This window comes from Zootoca vivipara, chromosome Z (assembly GCF_963506605.1).
Source record: "Zootoca vivipara chromosome Z, rZooViv1.1, whole genome shotgun sequence".
Classification (NCBI taxonomy): domain Eukaryota; kingdom Metazoa; phylum Chordata; class Lepidosauria; order Squamata; family Lacertidae; genus Zootoca; species Zootoca vivipara.
Genome location: NC_083294.1, coordinates 46,678,192 through 46,697,408, shown reverse-complemented (window position 1 = coordinate 46,697,408; position 19,217 = coordinate 46,678,192). Strand labels below are relative to the sequence as shown.

At 46.7% G+C, this 19,217-nt stretch overlaps 2 protein-coding genes across 2 annotated transcripts in view; both read left to right on the top strand.

Moving 5' to 3' along the window:
* Nucleotides 1-13,201, top strand: part of WDR44 (WD repeat domain 44) — a 43,538-nt gene extending 30,337 nt beyond the window's left edge. The window contains exons 11-20 of the mRNA XM_035102278.2: nt 230-368; nt 470-534; nt 2,016-2,129; nt 3,325-3,447; nt 5,252-5,443; nt 5,719-5,820; nt 7,183-7,298; nt 7,854-7,981; nt 9,410-9,541; nt 10,716-13,201. Coding sequence (XP_034958169.1) covers nt 230-368; nt 470-534; nt 2,016-2,129; nt 3,325-3,447; nt 5,252-5,443; nt 5,719-5,820; nt 7,183-7,298; nt 7,854-7,981; nt 9,410-9,541; nt 10,716-10,810 — 1,206 coding nt within the window. The 3' untranslated portion in view covers nt 10,811-13,201. The remainder of the gene's footprint in view (nt 1-229; nt 369-469; nt 535-2,015; nt 2,130-3,324; nt 3,448-5,251; nt 5,444-5,718; nt 5,821-7,182; nt 7,299-7,853; nt 7,982-9,409; nt 9,542-10,715) is intronic.
* Nucleotides 13,202-17,992: 4,791 nt separating this feature from the next.
* Nucleotides 17,993-19,217, top strand: part of DOCK11 (dedicator of cytokinesis 11) — a 169,585-nt gene continuing 168,360 nt past the window's right edge. Inside the window, exon 1 of the mRNA XM_060270271.1 lies at nt 17,993-18,026. The gene's annotated coding sequence lies outside the window, so the exon portion shown is untranslated. The remainder of the gene's footprint in view (nt 18,027-19,217) is intronic.

The window sequence follows — 19,217 nt, the reverse complement described above, 5'->3', positions numbered from 1 at the left end:
TAGAAGATGTTAGCCAGTCACACAGATTCACACTCAGCCCAGCATACTTCATAGGGCTGGGGGGGGGGGCATATGCATCACAGTGGAGCTTTTTGGATGAAAGGCAGGTTAACAATTAAATAATGGGCATTTTAACACTTTGTGTGTGACCAGTCTCTGGTTTGAAGCATGGACCTGATAGTATAAGTGCCAGTGTTCCTAGCCTGACAGGTGTTGCTTTTCTCAACAGGGCGCTGTTTGGACAATGAAGTTCTCACACTGTGGCCGTTTGCTTGCGTCAGCGGGTCAGGACAATGTGGTGAGGATCTGGGTGCTGAAGAATGCTTTCGACTACTTCAATAACATGCGAATGAAGTACAACACAGAAGGTACAGCCTGCTCCTTCCTTGGAAGGTAGAAAGCCAAGTAAACAATTGCTTGTTTGAAAAGAAGCTGTATTTCTCCCCCCCCCCCCCAAATTGTGTTTCAGGTCGTGTGTCTCCCTCCCCATCTCAAGAAAGTTTGAATTCTTCAAAGTCAGATAACGATATGGGGGTAAGTTGGACTTTGGTTTTTTGGTTTGTTTTTTACCATTAAATAATTGATATTTTTATTTAAGGGGAATAACCAAGAAAAATGATGGGGAAATCATTTTCCTGTCACACGCAAATAATGCAAACAGACATGTTATACAGCTCATCATCTCAAACAAAGGAGAATACAATTATTCTCTAGAATGCATGGTTACTCTTATGTTCAGGGCAAGTTTCTATTTTGGAAGTTCTAAGTAATAAAGAAGATTGGCAATATGAGCTGTGGCCCATGTTATCTTCTATAAGACAAGTAACAATGAATTTTGTCCTCTGGGTCTGACAGAATAGTCCAGTAGTTTCCCATGACTTATGGACCCTTCCCCTACACCCTGATACCCTGTGGTTTGCTCTTTGGAGGCCTTGACTGTAAGCGGCACAGGTCTCCTGGTTCAAATCTCATTCAGGCACAAATCACCAGAGGTAAAAACCATTCAACATGGGAGGGAGGGGTTGTAGAATCTCCCAGAGCTAACTTGATAGTAGGTTATTAAGACATCACATCTTTCTCCTGACTTCTGAGTAATTAACGCTGCTTTCTTAGCATGACTTTGGATCATAGCTGCCAAGTCTCTCGTTTTTCGCGGGAAGCCCCCGTATTTAAACCTGTTTCCCGCTGTTATACCAAATAGAGAAAAATCCCGTAAATCCCCCAGATTTCCTACCTGCCAGGGAGGCTCCTTCTGTGCATGTCTGGACATGCACAGAACCGATTTCGGGTGCCGCTCTGCCCATGTCTGAGCACCGGAAATCCGGCAGTGCCGGCACTGGAAGTTGCTTCTACGCATGTCCGGTCATGAGTAGAAGCGACTTCCGGTGCCGTGCCAGTGCTGATCCCAGATTTTTCTTACCATGAGTTGGAGGGTATGCTTTGGATTTGAATTAAGTGCTCCACTTGCTGTCTGAGTTTCCTAACCTAACAATTACCTTCCACAAGCTTGCTTATTTAAAGGTGAGGCTGATAGTGCACATTAACTCATTGGAGAGATATAGCAGGCAAGGAGGAAAAGCAGGGATGTAAAAGCTTGCACCAAGAGTGTAGAGAGAGCACCATTCTGCATGCAGTCACTGTGCTTGCTTTCTTGATAAGTTCATGTCTACATCTGGGCAAGCTGTCTCCAGTGTTGTCAGTTTTCCCAGGCATTTTTCATGTTGTGGCAGAGTACAGTGACTAGTCCAAAATCATTACCCCACCTGCCTTTTATTTAAAGCAAGTTCCTTGTCCTCACTGTTTGCAGGGATAGAGGTTTTGAAAACATGCTGGCATTCACTTCCCCAATTCAGGAATAGGAGGTGTAGTGTGTTCATGGAGCTCCAGAACACCTTTCCTTTCAGTGGGAATGTGATTCCTGTTATTGACAGGATCCCTAATTGCAGGTTATCAATGCACTTGGGATTCTCTGTTCCTCCTGCATCTCACAGTTTTCTTGTATATCTGTTTGTTAGGTTTGCAGTGGGGCCGATGAGGACCCTGATGATAAAAACACACCCTTTCGCCAGCGGCCATTCTGCAAATACAAAGGTCACACGGCAGATCTCCTGGACTTGTCCTGGTCTAAAGTAAGACATCTTGGACTTCTCATAAATAGGAGCAGCAATATATAGCTTGTTTTCAAGTTGTGCTTAGGCTTTTCCATGGTTTCAAAGAGGAGTCGTTTCCAGTGCTACCTAGAAATGCTGGAGGTTGAACCTGGCACCTTCTGAATTCAAATCATGTGCTCTACCACTGAGCTGTGGCCCATCTGGGATCATTCCACAAATGGGACAGTACAGCGGATAAGGCACCTAACTTTACAGGACAGGAGGGTGCAGCCAGAGAAGCAGACCTTACTGCAGGCCTTCCCCAACCTGGTGCCCTCCAGATGCTCTGGCCTGCAGCTCCCTTAGCCCCCCAACCAGTGTGGCCAATAGTCAAAGCTGATGGGGGTTGCAGTTCAAAATGCCTGGAGGGCACCAGGCAGGGGGAAGCTGCCTTAAGGAGAAGAAATACCAGCCCATCACTTTATTGTACTGTAAGCCCACAACTTACGCACGTGGCAAAAAAGGAGGGGTTCTGGGGGAAATGACATTGGTAGTCCAATGGCTTTTGACGATATGCAATTTTGGCTTCGGTTGTGATCCGCAGAACATAAGTTGCAGGCTTATTGTAGTGAGAACAACTTCCCATCCACATCGTGAGAAACAGTGAAAACAGTATTTCATGTCTTTTTCCCCCTTAACTTTTCATAGACATTTGAAGGCAGTCCTGTTTCGGGAAGCTTTTAATGTTTGATGTTTAGTTGTGTTCCTTTATATTTCGTTGGAAGATGCCCAGAGTCGCTGGGACAACCCACTCAGATGGCTGGGATACAAGAAATAAATCATCATCATCATTATCATCATACAGTTTATCGGCCCAGATAGGGGTGCATTGCTGTTCTCTCCATGGGCCAGTAACACACTCACCCTGCAGCTGTTGGCCATGATGAAAGATCAAAAAGGCAGACAAACTCTTTCCACCATTCCTGATCTCTCTGGTCCTGTGACCAGAGTTTGTTTGCACCTGCTACACTTACTATTTGAAGTGAACTAGCATCATTAGCACACATGAAGGCTTACTCTTTGCCCTAATCCCATTTTGCTGAACTGCAGGCAATGAGAGAGATCTCTTCCATGCTGAATAGATGAAACTGAACAGTAGATTGCATCAGGGCTCTGCACTCTCTTTATATTTTATATGTCTCAGAAATAATGCATGATGTTTTGATCCCCCCAGAATTACTTTCTACTCTCTTCTTCTATGGATAAGACAGTCAGGCTCTGGCACATATCCAGGCGGGAGTGCCTCTGCTGTTTCCAGCACATTGACTTCGTCACTGCTATAGCCTTCCATCCAAGGGTAAGGGAGATGGCCTCGTTTCTAACCCAGTTTTGAATTTTAAATATGGAGGATTGAGTTCATGTGGCAAGCTGAAAGGTGTGGAGAGGAGGGGGGGCAGGATGATAAAGTGTTTGCAATAGGCTTTATTAAGCACTAAAAAACACACTTCAGAAATACATTCCAAACCACACTGCCACCAGGATAAACACGGACATCCCTGCACACCCCACCCTCTCTCTCCATGCCACTCCCTCTGTACAATCCTACCCCCTCTCCACAGCCTTACAATAACTGTCTCAAGGATGGGCCCTCCCTCTCCCCACCCACCCTGTGGGGCCCATCATGCTGCGTCCCTGTGTCCACTAAAACCATGCCCATCCCAACCCCAACCCCCAAAGTCCATGGTGGAGACTGGTGCTTCTGTTGCCTCCTCTCCCTCCTCTGTGGGCTTGCACAAAACCTCCAGCATCTCCCCAGTCGTCTCCACTACCTCCTCTTTCTTGCTCTGGTTGCAGCCGCTGTTACTGCTTCTCTGCATTCCTCCTCCCCTTAGTGACCCCCCAAACCTACCCACAGATGCCACAGCAGTGTGAGGCTGACCAGCTGCAGGGTGCTCCCTGAGGGTCCCACTCCCCCTTCATCTCCACTTTCCTCCTCAATGGCAAACTTCCACACCAACTGCAGCACCAGCTCTGGGCCACCCTTGTCCGGGCTTCTTGGGTGAGCTACAGATGTGCAGGAAATACAGTGGTACCTCGGGTTAAGAACTTACTTCGTTCCAGAGGTCTGTTCTTAACCTGAAACTGTTCTTAACCTCAGGTACCACTTTAGCTAATGGGGCCTCCCACTGCTGCTGTGCCACCGGAGCATGATTTCTGTTCTCATCCTGAAGCAAAGTTCTTAACCTGAGGTACTATTTCTGGGTTAGCGGAGTCTGTAACCTGAAGCGTTTGTAACCCGAGGTACCACTGTACTGCGGTATTTAGGCCCTGCACTGTGCTGCAGTTTCTAGCAAGTGGCATCCTCTGTCTGCCTCTTGTCACCCCTAGCTCACCTTTTCTTCATTGGAGCAGTGTTCTCCTTCCCTCTCTTATTGCACTTTCATTGGACAACCTGGAAGCTATCCTCTTCTCCATGCTTCCTGCTCTTTGTTTAGCCTGGAGAAAAGAACACATAGAGGTGATAAGATAGCCATCTTCAGTTATCTGAAGGGCTGTCACATGGAAGATGGAGCAAGCTTGTTTTCTGCTGCTCCAGAGGGCAGGACCCAAACCAATGGATTCAAATGCCAAGGAAGGAGATTCCTCCTGGAACATCAGGAGGAACTTTCTGATGGTAAGTTGTATTCAACAGTGGAACGGACTCCCTCACAAGGTGGTGGACTCTCTTTCATTGGAGGTTTATAAGCAGAGGTTGGGTGGGCATCTGCCAGAGATCATTGTCATTCCTGAATTGCAGAGGGTTGGACTGGATGACCCTTGGCGTTCCTTCCAACTCTACACTTCTGTGCTTCTATGAGTAAGGGTACATGAAAGAGTTATCAAGATACACATTGTACCTATCTTAAGATGGTGCCTGTGGGACATCACCTACCGACCTCAGTTTGCATGTTTGAGAATGTCTGATGTACAACAAGCCCATGAATTTGCACTCATGCAGACACCAAAGTTAACCTGAATGTCAGGAATGGTGAGATTCTAATTGAGCAAGGTTGGCCCTGTACCTGTGTGTCCATTTCCAGTGGGGTGACGACAACATATTAGAAGGCCTCAAAGAAGTTGCCACCAATAACACATTTCTTGTGGCATGTATCCTTTTTTAGGATGACAGATACTTCTTAAGTGGCTCACTGGATGGAAAGCTGCGACTTTGGAACATTCCTGACAAAAAAGTGGCCCTCTGGAATGAAGTGGATGGGCAGACCAAGCTGATCACAGCAGCCAACTTTTGCCAAAATGGCAAATACGCTGTTATTGGCACCTATGATGGCCGGTGTATCTTCTATGACACAGAGGTAAGCCCTGCTACCACAATTGATGCCACCTGGTTCATTCAAGGGAGACAACCAGTAAGTAGGATTGTTGCTGTGGTTCAAAACATTCAGAATGAAGTCCCATTTTACATACCGGAACTAATATTGCCTCAAGTACCCACTGCCAACACCAACTGTTTTCCCTTGAGCTGCTTCCATGTTCCAATCCAGTTTGGGCCACTTCAGGATTCAGAGCAGAGTTCGGTGAACCCGTCTGTATATTCCAATGAATTTCTTCTTGTTTTATTTCTCTTTAGCACTTAAAGTATCATACACAGATCCACGTGCGGTCAACTAGAGGGCGGAATAGAGTTGGGAGGAAAATCACTGGAATTGAGCCACTGCCAGGAGAAAACAAGGTTAGCTCCTCTTACGTTGAAGACACTCACACTCTTTGGCCATTGTGTCCAATTCCACAAGTTTCACAAACCCGGAGTGATGGTGTGGAAGCCACAGCTAGTCCAGAGTGTAGCCTCCAGAGTTGCAACTGGTGCTTCTGTTTGAACCCATGGAACACAGCCCTGCACAAACAACACTGACTCCTGATATGCTTCTGGGCCCAATGCATGGTTTTGTTGCAAACTTAGAAAGCCCTGAATGATTGCCAGTTCTCATGCCTTGAGATTTGCTGTGCTGGCCCTCCTTTGTGATCCTACTGCCAAGCAGAGTAAGTGTGGCAGTGGTGCATGGAAGGGCCTGCTCAGTTGGTGTGCCCATCTGTGTAGGTCAGGGGTCAGCAAACTTTTTCAGCAGGGGGCTGGTCCACTGTCCCTCAGACCTTGGGGGGGGTGAACTATATTTTGGGGGGGAAATGAATGAATTCCTATGCCCCACAAATAACCCAGAGATGCATTTTAAATAAAAGGACACATTCTACTCACGTAAAAACACCAGGCAGGCCCCACAAATAGCCCAAAGATCCATTTTAAATAAAAGGACACATTCTACTCATGTAAAAACATGCTGATTCCCGGACCGTCTGCGGGCCGGATTTAGAATCCAGCCCCTGGGCCTTAGTTTGGAGACCCCTGGTGTAGGTGTATAGCTGGCAACTTTTCTTTCTGAATTTTTGTGGATGAGCTTTCAGAAGGTGCACATTTTAAATCAGGTCTATGACGCACAATGATGCTGTCTCTCCTATGATCTTTGTTTTTGGAAATGTGTTTTTAATGTTTGCATTGATAATGTGTTACAGTATTACAGTAACAAATGAAATAAAACATAATACAGCATGCACAAACCAACAGTTAACAATTTACCATACGTCAAAATTTCAGTGAGCATGAACTCAGAATACCCTGAAAAGTAGTGCCAAAGCTGGTGATAGTATGTAGCAACCCCACACCCCACCCTTTGTGCCTCAACTCAAAAGGTCAGAAGAAGGAGATTCAGAGGTTGGCTAATGCTCAGGATGCCAACCCACGGAAACCAATCTCCAATGAGAAGATTTAGAAACTGTCTCAACTCTGATTCTGCTGAGTAAGCTAGATCAGTAATGGAGAGCATTTAAGCATGTACAGAGTGTTCTTCCCTCACTGCCAACAGATCCCACACATTTTCCACATGGTGGAAAAATGCTTCTGTGGGATCAGAGTTTGACATCTGGACAGGTCTGAGCTCTGGTCATTTCTGAAGCTCAGCGCAGAAATAGCAGGCCAGTCTAGCTTCTGCTTCTCAACTCATTCCGCTGATGGAATTTTTTTTTTTACTTTTCTTGCCAGATCCTGGTGACATCAAACGACTCCCGAATCCGACTCTATGACCTGAGAGATTTGTCTCTGTCTATGAAATACAAGGGCTATGTCAACAGCAGCAGCCAGATCAAAGCCAGCTTCAGGTAAAGAAAGAAATGGGTCATAGCCAGGACTTCCTAGACTCCCTCCCCCCGGCAACCCTTTTTTGGAAGAAGAACACAATGCATGCCTTGACTTCATCATGCAGATTTAAGTTGCTCTGTGCATATTTGTAGAGATAGATACATACACGAACAGACCATGTTTTCTGCTTCGGAAATTAAGAGTTTCAGAAATTATGTTTTTTGTGTGCTTTGCATGGTCTTTTCTGTGGTGTAGCAGATGGAATCTCAAGCTAGCACTGGGGAGATCTGGGTTGAAATATCCACTAGTCAAGACATGGACCTTGAACCAGTCACCATTTTCCAACTCAACAAATCCAAAGGGTAGCTGAGGTTATCATGGGATATGGGAGGAGAGAACCTTATGCACCATCCTGAGCTCTTGGCAGAATAAGAAAGTAATAAACAAAATAACATTGACACACAGTGTACAGAAGTTTTAAGCCATGAATTTCCTGTCCTGTGGGAGGAAGCAATGGGAACAAGAAAGATGAACTGAAAGTAATTGGGAATTGTTTTTCTTCTCTCATTCCTCAGCCATGACTTCACATACATCGTAAGTGGTTCTGAAGATAAATATGTTTACATCTGGAGCACCTACCATGATTTAAGCAAGTTTACTTCCGTCAGGAGGGACCGCAATGACTTCTGGGAGGGTGTCAAAGGTGAAGCCCCACTGCCACCTCAGTGTTTGAGCTGAAGCTGCTGCCTTTCAATTCCAAGACCTTTAATTTAAGCCATGCATGTGGTGGGGACTTGTGTATCCCAAGGGAAAAGCTGGGGCCCTGTGAGTGACTGAGTGCTTGTGTCCCAAGAATGACCAGCCTCTTGTTGATGGGTTCTGATCTCAGTGCTGGTCAGATGGCCTCCCAGAATGCTTTGGGCCTCTGTGCAGATCCGCCTCCTCCCTTTCCCTCTCCAGCAGTGTAACCAGAAAAGCCCACTGGAACAATCCAGTTAATGATGGAGCTGTTTGAGGTAAATGAAAATGGGGCAACATAGTCACTGAACAGGAAGAGCAGAGCCAAAAGGGGGTGCCCCTGCAGGTGGTGGTTCAGTACATCTGCAAAAACCTTTTGCTTGCTACCTTTTGCTTGCTACAAACTTGTGCTTATGTAAAAAGTGATCTGATCCACATGTCTCAGAAAGGTGGTAGAGGAGACTGCAATAGGTATGGGGGTTGCAATTTCAGAAGCTCCCCACCCTTCTGTATAGAAACATAGCACAGTCCTCTTCCCTGATGCTCTTCACAAATCTTGTATAAACCTGACCTGGGGAACTTGGAGCCCTCCAGATGCTGCTGGGAGCTGGAGTCCAACAACATTTAGAGGGTGACTGGTGCCCCAACGCTGCCTGCCTGGGAGTGTTACAGATCCTGAAGTGGCTACAAGAGGTCTTCTCCAAATATGAATGGCCGATGACAAAACCACGCCACTTATTCTTACCCTATGAAGCACTTTGCTTGATTGGGGCTTCTCATGCTATTCAAAGGAGTGGGTTTAAGCCTCGGCATAATTATTTTCTATCGAATCCAATTTTGGTAACAGCATATTTAGGTGATCAGGAAGGCTACGTGCGTGGTACAGTCCTCTATAGGACTATACTATCCTAGGATGGGGTGGTGGTGCTTGTGAAGGCATCCAGACAGTAGGGGAAAAGGTTAAGGGTGACCAGGAGCTTCTGAGGCATGAACAATATTTCCTTCTGGCATCTTTGAATTGGCTCTTATGTGGACTCTGGGTTGGGCACTTTAGCTGTCCTGGGTGAATTGAGTAGCGCCTGGCAGACCTATGAATTGTGACTGAGCACATTCCATGTCAGTAAAGAAAAAAGGACGCAAGAGTGTGTTCAAGGACCAGAAGCAAACCAGGTGTTTGTGTGTGTATTCATGCAGTATATTCCCCCTGTTCTGACCAATTCCTTGTGAGTGAGCTTTCTTGGAGCTTTAAATACTTCCTATCAGAGCCATCCCTAAAAATCACCAGTGCATCTGCCAGTAACCTACAATTAACTTCCATACTCCAAGGAACTCCTTGTTTTCCCTGCGTTTTTTCCCCAAAGGTGGGTCCTGATTGCTTTTCTTCTCTTTGTAGCACATAATGCAGTGGTCACATCCGCCATTTTTGCCCCAAATCCCAGCTTGATGGTATCATTGGATACACCTGAAAAGCAGGAGCCCGAAAGCAAAAATGAAGAATCTGAATCAACTGATCCCATTCCTTCTGGTAGGTGCCCTGTCACCTTGGGGTGGGGTTTTTGAGAACTAATGCACTCTGTGGCAGGCCCTGGGTCACCCTTAACCTTGAGCAGGGAAATCCTCTTGAAGTAGTGCATCCATTAGGTAGGTAATCCCAACTGAAATGTGTTTGATTTCACCTATAAGCTACTTCAGAGAGCTCAGTGTTGCATGAATACTAGGACTGAATTAGATGAGATGGGAGAACAGGAGTCAGTGGGAGATGCAGGATTCTAAATTGAACTTAGTGGATTTCTCTTGCTGCTGGGGATTTCAAATGGCTCCTTTTGAGTCCTGAGATGGCTGCTCTCAGCCTGGCAATCTTTTTTCATCTCTCTCTCTCCCTGCCTCCCCTGTTCTATTATCCTGAGTGATTTCTCCTCTCCCACAAGTAACTTCTCTATCTGTTAAACAATAGGAAGGTGCATAATCAAGGGAAAGATGCCAGTGGAGGGCTGTAAATGAAGCTTCTGTGCTATTGACCCTGGAGCAGATGACACAAGTCATGCTTATTTCTAGGGAATTGCTTTCAACTCTGCTTCCAGCCATCAAGGAAGGGACCCAGTGCTTGGGCTTTTTCCACGATTACCTCTTGAGAATGAAGGCCAGGTGCTGGGCTGCCTAATACTGGAGAAGACAGTCTTCTAATCTGCCCATCAGTTTTGGGAGGCTGCCCTTGGGGCTTAGGCAGATGACTGTTGGAGTGGTGACATCTAAACGCTGCATTGCCCACTCTCAGCCCGATGACCTTTGTTGTTCTGTTTCAGACACAGTAGTAGTCCATTGTGTTCTTTTGGAGATTTAACTGGATTTGGCCTTCCAGGCTGCTTCTAGTTGCCCCCTTTCAATTGGATTTTAGATTTCTTCTTATTGTGTGTGTGTTTTATAGCTTTTATTTTACCAGCTGCCTTGAGGCATCTGCAAAAAGCAGGGTTAAGTGAACGACTAGTGTTTTCCTAGTCTCTGATGAATGTGGCCTATCTTGTGCAGTGCTGTCTACTCTGACTGGCAGTAGCTCTCCGGGGTCTTTCCCGTCACCCGTTGCAGATGCCAGGGGTGGGATGTTGGACCCCTGTGCATGCAGAGCTGAGCTCCCCCCCTCCCCTGTGTGCTACCTCATGCCTGGTGCCATTTCCTAAAGCAGCTTCTTCTGCTCTTTTAAGGAGCTTTGAAGACGGATCACACAGAAGTGCTTCTGTCGGCTGACTTTACCGGAGCCATCAAAGTCTTCATCAACAAGAAGAAAAACACATCTTGAAATCATTGGTAACTCAACAGCATCATGATGGATGGTACCTGAGTATGAATCATGTGATCAGTGAAGCAAAGTATAATATAGAGTTCAAGAGTTATCTTATCGTTTGAACTCTCACTTAAAGCTGCTCCATTAGATCTCCTGGGGAAGCAGCATCCCAGCTATTAACTCCCCCTGGCTTTTAGAATAGAAAGAGGGGCCCATAAATGACGTGGCCAAAATGGCAACTCGGCGTTGCATTTCTCTGAAAAATTATTTTGCTAAGCAACTGTTCGCCATGCACAGGATTCTGCATGAAAATGGCAATGAGATATTCACTTGTGTGTGTGTGTGCCCTTTGGGGGGTGACACATACCAAATTGAGCTTAACTGAATATTTAATTTAATTTATTGGTTCCCAGGGTGGGGTGGGTGGGGGTCGCAAAGATGTCATGCAGTCTCTCACTCCAGATTCCTGTTTCCAGCAAAGCTGATCTATTTCTGAATCTGTGTTAACAAAGCTGAATTTGTGGCCAGATCCTGTAATGTTCTGTGAGGTCTTTTCTGCCCTTCCTCCATCCCTTGGCCTGGATGGGTTAACAGCAACCATGTATCAATGTTTTCTAAAGTGGATTTCCCTTGTCTTCTAATTGTTGTGCACTCTAGATTCCTTTCTTAATCTTTTTTTTCCTCTTTCTGTTGCACACTGGAGCACAATATTTCTATGAAAGAGTCTCTCATTCCTTATTCATGGGCACTGGGCTATGCTCACCTTAAACAAAAAAATTAAGCTGCATTAGGAACAATTCTTGTATTTTACAACAGTGTAAAATAAAATTGTTTACATATTTTTTAAAGCATTGTAGTTTAAAAAAATGTCAGTTTTTGTTTGTTTAGAGCTAACTGAATTTAAAGGTATTTGTAAATATTCATAAGATATACCTATGAAATAACATTTTGGGGCCTTGCAACCCATAAAATGTTGTTGATGGTTCCTGTTTCAGAGGAGAAAGAAAAATGTATCATTAAAACGGCACATGTTGAAAGAGAAGTTGCTTTTTGCCCTTTTATTGCATCATCTTTTTTTGCATGGCTCAGAGATGGTGGTTGCGTCTGATTTCAACTGGTGAAGTGTCACCAATATGCAGGTGACACTTAGCTCTGTGCCTCTGTTCCATCTGAATCCAGAGATGCAGCTGAGGTGTTACACAGGTGTTGACAGGTAGTGGTGGACTGGATATGGGCTCAAAAAGGTAAACTCTGTCCTAAAAGCACAGAGCTGGTTTGTGTTCCAAGTTCTTGAGTCCAGGAGGTGGGAAGGCAGCCTGTCCTGGATGGGGCTGCAGAGTAGGCTTGTACCCTGGGGAGACTTTGGACCCAGCATTGTCACTTTGAGCCTCAGGTGGCTAGGAGGAATGCCTATTTCTAGCCACAGCCATGTTTAGCCACAGGACAGGTAACTGCATTATTACACTGCCCTCTATGTGAGGCTGCGCTTGGAGGTGACTTGGAAACTTAAGTTGTGGGGGAAAGGAAGAAAGGGATGGAGTTTCCTGAAAGACAGTACAGCTTGCTGGCTGAAACCCTGAACCATCTTAAGCTGCAACATTTTGTTACAGATCCCACATGTTCTTCATAAACACTAAACACAGAGAGCCATCTAGTGGAGATAGGCACTGGTTCTAGAACTGAGAGGCGTTAAATACAAATGAGATAATCTGTACTATGGTGGTTTAAGTTCAAACTTATTTGAGTTCACAGAAAATATCAGACAGGAACCGAAAAGGGTCTGAAATTCAGAATGGTCTGAAGGAGGGCTGGGGAACTTGGTCGTTGTCTATGGCGGATGGGAGGCGGAGTCCAACAACATCTGGAAAGTGAAAAGTTCTCCAGCCCTGGTCTAATTTAGATATTTACAACTTGGTGCCCTCCAGATACATTTCCCATCAACCTCAGCCAGCACAGCTGTTGAGAGCACCAGTTTGGGGAAACCTGCCGTTTGTTTGTTTGTTAAATCTAATACTCACCTTTCACCATGTCACAGAGCATGTTGCAACAATTTAAAATTCAGAAATAAAAAATGGGTCAAACAAATTACAGTGGGTGGATACTGAAAACACACTTCTGCAACAGCTGGACTTCCTTGTCCTTAAAGGTAAAGGGATCCCTGACCATTAAGTCCAGTCGCGGATGATTCTGGGGTTCCGGCGCTCATCTCGCTTTACTGGCCAAGGGAGCCGGTGTTTTGTCTAGAGCAGCACACGGAAACGCCGTTTACCTTTCTGCCGGAGTGGTACCCATTTATCTACTTATAATAAGCCACTCTGGGCGGCTTCCAACAGAAAAATGAAATAAAATAATCTACCGGTATTAAACATTAAAACAGGGCTGCCTTCAGATGTCTTCTAAAAATCTGCTAGCTGTTTTTCTCTTTGACATCTGATGGGAGGGCGTTCCACAGGGTGGGCGCCACTACCGAGAAGGCCCTCTGCCTGGTTCCCTGCAACTTGGCTTCTCGCAACGAGGGAACCGCCAGAAGGCCCTCGGTGCTGGACCTCGGTGTCCGGGCAGAACGATGGGGATAGAGACGCTCCTTCAGGTATACTGGACCGAGGCCGTTTAAGAGCTTTAAAGGTCAGCACCAACACTTTGAACTGTGCTCAGAAACGTACTGGGAGCCAATGCAGATCTTTCAAGACCGGTGTTATGTGGTCTCGATGGCCGCTCCCAGTCACCAGTCTAGCTGCCGCATTCTGGATTAGTTGTAGTTTCCGGGTCACCTTCAGAGGTAGCCCCACATAGAGCGCATTGCAGTAGTCCGAGCGGGAGATAACTAGAGGATGCACCACTCTGGTGAGACAGTCTGCAGGCAGGTAGGGTCTCAGCCTGCGTACCAGATGGAGCTGATAGACAGCTGCCCTGGACACAGAATTGACCTGCACATCCATGGACAGCTGTGAGTCCAGAATGACTCCCAGGCTGCGCACCTGGTCCTTCAGGGGCACAGTTACCCCATTCAGGACCAGGGAGTCCTCCACACCTGCCCGCCTCCTGTCCCCCACAAACAGTACTTCTGTCTTGTCAGGATTCAACCTCAATCTGTTAGCCGCCATCCATCCTCCAACCGCCTCCAGGCACTCACACAGGACCTTCACCGCCTTCACTGGTTCTGATTTGAAAGAGAGGTAGAGCTGGGTATCATCCGCATACTGATTAACACCCAGTCCAAACCCCCTGGTGATCTCTCCCAGCAGCTTCATATAGGGAGAGGATCTCTCCCAGCAGCTTCATATAGGGAGAGGATAGAGCCTGAGGCACCCCACAAGTGAGAGCCCAGGGGTCCGAACACTCATCTCCCACCACCACTTTCTGAACACGGCCCAGGAGAAGGAGCGGAACCACTGCATGACAGTGCCCCCAGTTCCCAACCCCTCTAGACGGTCCAGAAGGATGTTATGGTCGATGGTGTCAAAGGCCTCATCCAGCAGGTTCTTAGGTTCTTATGCTATGTTTTTTATTGAAGTGGTTTACAAGCAGTTAGTTGTACCATATGAGCAGAAATAAAGTCATCAATGTGGGAAATGAATAAAACAGTAGTAATGAAGGTGTTCTGCTCAATGGTTAGGATACTCACTGAATTAATTTTTGAACTGGAAATGAGATGGGAGGGAAGTGAAGCTTGCAGGGAAAGCAAACGGAATTCATTGCTTAGTTCAGTGGTTTTCAACCTGTGTGCTGTGGCACCCTAGGGATCCTAGTGGATTTCTAACTGGCTGGCTGACCGAACCCAAAGGGTGCTCATCAATGGCTCCTCCTCATCCTGGAAAGAAGTGACTAGTGGGATGCCACAGGGTTCTGTCTTGGGCCCAGTCTTATTTAACATCTTTATCAATGACTTAGATGATGGGCTTGAGGGCATCCTGAGCAAGTTTGCAGATGACACCAAATTGGGAGGGGTGGCTTATTCCCCAGAGGACAGGATCACACTTCAAAATGACCTTAACAGATTAGAGAACTGGGCCAAAGCAAACAAGATGAATTTTAACAGGGAGAAATGTAAAGTACTACACTTGGGCAAAAAAAATGAAAAGCACAAATACAGGATGGGTGACACCTGGCTTGAGAGCAGTACATGTGAAAAGGATCTAGGAGTCTTGGTAGACCACAAACTTGACATGAGTCAACAGTGTGATGCAGCAGCTTTAAAAGCCAATGCAATTCTGGGCTGCATCAATAGGCGTATAGCTTCTAGATCAGGCATCCCCAAACTTCAGCCCTCCAGATGTTTTGGACTACAATTCCCATCATCCCTGACTACTGGTCCTGTTAGCTAGGGATCATGGGAGTTGTAGGCCAAAACATCTGGAGGGCCGCAGTTTGGGGATGCCTGATCTAGATCAGGGGTGGCCAACTTCCAAGAGACTGCGATCTACTCACAGAGTTAAAAACTGGCAGTGATCTACCCCATTTTTTGGGGTTCAGGTCAAAGTTGTTCAGCTTCTTTAGGGAGGAGGAAAGCGATGCTGAGCTTTTTTTAGGAAGGAAAACCCTGTTTTTGGTGGTTCATGTCAAAGTTGTTGAGCTTTTTTAGGGAGGAAAGCCCCATTTTTTAGGGGTGCAGGGCTTTTTGGGGGGGGAGCCGGTGATCTAATGGTGATCTACCACAGACATCCAGTGATCTATTGGTAGATCACGATCTACCTGTTGGACATGCCTGATCTAGATCAAGGGAAGTAATAGTACCGCTGTATTCTGCTCTGGTCAGACCTCACCTGGAGTACTGTGTCCAGTTCTGGGCACCACAGTTCAAGGAGGATACTGACAAGCTGGAACATGTCCAGAAGAGGGCAACGAAAATGGTCAAAGGCCTGGAAACAATGCCTTATGAGCAATGGCTTAGGGAGCTGGGTATGTTTAGCCTGGAGAGGAGAAGGTTAAGGGGTGATATATATAAAAGGGTGTCATATAGAGGAGGGAGAAAGGTTGTTTTCTACTGCTCCAGAGAAGCGGACATGGAGCAATGGATTCAAGCTACAAGAAAGAAGATTCCACCTAAACATTAGGAAGAACTTCCTGACAGTAAGAGCTGTTCGGCAGTGGAATTTGCTACCAAGGAGTGTGCTGGACTCTCCTTCTTTGGAGATCTTTAAGCAGAGGCTTGACAGGCATATGTCAAGAATGCTTTGATGGTGTTTCCTGCTTGGCAGAGGGTTGGACTGGATGGCCCTTGTGGTCTCTTCCAACTCTATGATTGTATGATTCTATGAATGCCTCTGTCCCTCTTTCCTTCCCTCCCTCCTCTGGGAGGCACCTCTCTTTGAGGTGGGGGGGGGCAGCTCAGAGACCAGGGATAGATAGCAGCTGCCCATATAGCTTCCAAGGAGAGAGGAAAGGAGAGGAAGCTGCCAGCTCAGCAGGCAAAGGGTGACATAACTGGACTCCTGAGCCCCACATGGGAGCTGCAGAAATAATGTAGTTGGTCAATGGAGTTGTAAACTCAAAAAGGTTGAAAACCTCTGGCTTAGTTTAAAACATGGAATGTTCTAAGGAGAGACACAGTGCTATGGTTTATTAGATACTTAAAAATTACTCTAGAAACAAGGTATTTATGGAGCCACTAAAGATGTGACAAGAATAATTGAGTTTCAATTTCTATAAACAGGAGATTTCAATTTAAACTATTGGGGTATCTAAAAGGGAGTGTTTATCTGCACCTGATGTGTGTGCACACGCATATTGATTTGCATACCCTCTAAGCAGGTGATGGGGAGATGGATTTATTTTAATGGCCACCAGCTTGAATGGTTTTTAAAAGTGGTATAGACCTTTGCACAGGAGATACAGATTGCCTATGACTATGCTGTACTCCCAGTGTCAGGAAATACTCCTATAAGTACCAGTTGCTGGGAATTGCAGGTTTGCAGAGTACTGCTGGGCTCATATTCTGCTTTTGGGCTTTCTGTACGGTGATACCTCAGGTTACAGACGCTTCAGGTTACAAACTCTGCTAACCCAGAAATAGTACCTCAGGTTAAGAACTTTGCTTCAGGATAAGAACAGAAATCATGCGGCTGCAGCGGGAGGCCCCATTAGCTAAAGTGGTGCTTCAGGTTAAGAACAGTTTCAGGTTAAGAACAGACCTCCGGAACGAATTAAGTTCTTAACTAGAGGTACCACTGTAGATAAAAGGTTGGCTGCTATGGCAGCCTGCTGGCTTGGTTTGGCTTTTGATCCAGCAGCTCTTAGATATTTAGGACACTGGAATACCATCTTCCAGGGCGGTTCAGTGAAAGAGCATCTGCTTTGCATGCAGAAGTTCCAGGTTCAATCCCTGGTGTTTCCAGCTAGGACTTGGGGAAGTCTCCTGCCCAAATCGTGGAAAACAAGTCAGTGATGAACCAATCATTTGACTTGGTATATGGCACCATGCTATAGGAAACAATGCTTCAAAAGGAAGAAAGAGTGAAACAGCAAAGGACCTGGGCAGAGCATTTGGTGCTGGGGCTACCACAAAGAGAGCCCTGCGCTTGAGAGGTGGCAGCCAAGCTTCCATTAGGATGATAGGTGCTGCCACTAACACTTCCTTTTGTGCCACTCCCTAGCCTAGCACGAGGACTTTGGGCCACCTCATGAGAAGAGAAGACTTCCTGGAAAAGACCCTGATGTTGGGAAAGATTGCGGGCACAAGGAGAAGGGGACGACAGAGGACAAGATGGTTGGACAGTGTTCTCGAAGCTACGAACATGAGTTTGACCAAACTGCGGGAGGCAGTGCAAGACAGGAGTGCCTGGTGTGTTCTGGTCCATTGGGTCATGAAGAGTCGGACATGACTAAACAGCTAAACAACAACAAAAAAGCATGAAGACAAATGGGGAAGTGAACTGAAATCTGAACTGTGAGCAGGAAATTCAGTCTATACCACATCACTTCCTTGTCATAAGCACTGACAAGGTAGTGGTTTTTAGGGGGCGGGGGAAGAGAAGATACATGGTCCAAAATGAAATGAAACAGAGCTTTTGGAAAAATGCACAGTCTCTTATGCTCAGATCACAGGATGCTTCTGCCATAGCTAGAACTTTAGGAGAGTTTGGTGGAAATTCATGATTTGCTTAACATTTGGAGAAAGCTTTGTTTTTTAAGGCTCCCTGAAGAGCACAGGAAGAGTCACACCATTAGTCCATATAGCCCAGTATTGTCCTCACTTGCTGGCAGAGGCTCAACAGCAGCTCAACAGCATCAGGTAGGTCCTTGTATTGGCATTAACACAATACATTATCACTATTATTAAGAATTAAATTTCTATACCACCCTTTTAAAAAGTGCTGTGATAGGAAAGAGGCTTGCTGTGACAGGCAGAAGCCACTTCCTTCCAAGGGTGCGTTTTTGGGTGCAAGTCTCTTGCAGGGGCAGGAAACTGAGCCCTCCCCTTCTGGAGGGAAGGGCTGTGGCTTAGGTAGACCATCCATTTTGCTGCAGAAGACTCCCTGCCTGAAGTCCTGGAGTCTTGGCGGCTGGTTTCCCAACAGGGCCGGTGCGTCCATTAAGGCGAACTAGGCAGTTGCCTAGGGGGCCAAAATGGAGGGGGCGCTGGCCAGCCTCATCCAGGGCTGTCGCGCTTACAATTCCTGATGTTGGAGATGAAGACAGCCAGCCCGTACATCCCGTCCCCCTTCGACACAGCTGGCATCTTGGCGACAAAGCAAAGGCTCCCGCGGGCGCTGCTGCTCCTTCTGTTGCTGCTGCGCCGCCGCCACTACTCGCTCTAAGGCAGCGTTTCTCAACCGCTGTTCCGCGGCACACTAGTGTGCCGCGAGACGCTGGCTGGTGTACCGCGACGTGCAGCGACAAGAAGGGCGATTTGCATTGTCACGTGCCTGGTGGCCGCCAATAGGCAGCGCTGACCCGCCGGAAAGGAAGCCGGCCGGGTCACGATGCGGGGCGAGCGCAGCTCTCAACAGCCACCACCACGGGAGGGTGGTTTTAGACAAACTTAAAGAAGCTGGCTGGATGAGCTCAACCTGAAACTTGCTGAGCAAAGGATTGTGCTGGCAGAGAAATCAGCGGCTTGTGAAGCCTTATTACAGGAGATTGCAACCAACACAGCAATTGGCAAGTGTTTCTTACAGTCATAATTATATAGTCAATATAGGGCGGCACAGAGTTAAATTAAAGCTCTCAGAGTTAAATTAAAGAGTTAAAGCTCTAAGGACCTTTAGCCTCTGAAGCCGCCTCTCTGCCCATGCCGCTGCTGCTCCTGAGTGCAAGTGCGGTGTTTTGGCTCCGTTGCCTCCCAGCCCCTGACGGCTGCCAGACGGGGCCTCGAAGTGCCACCTCGTGTGCGGGGCCGGCTCAGTGCAGCCTCAGGCAGAAAGGGCCAATGGGAGAGGCGGCCCGTGGAAATCAGGGGGGGGGCTTTCCCCAAAATTAGCTC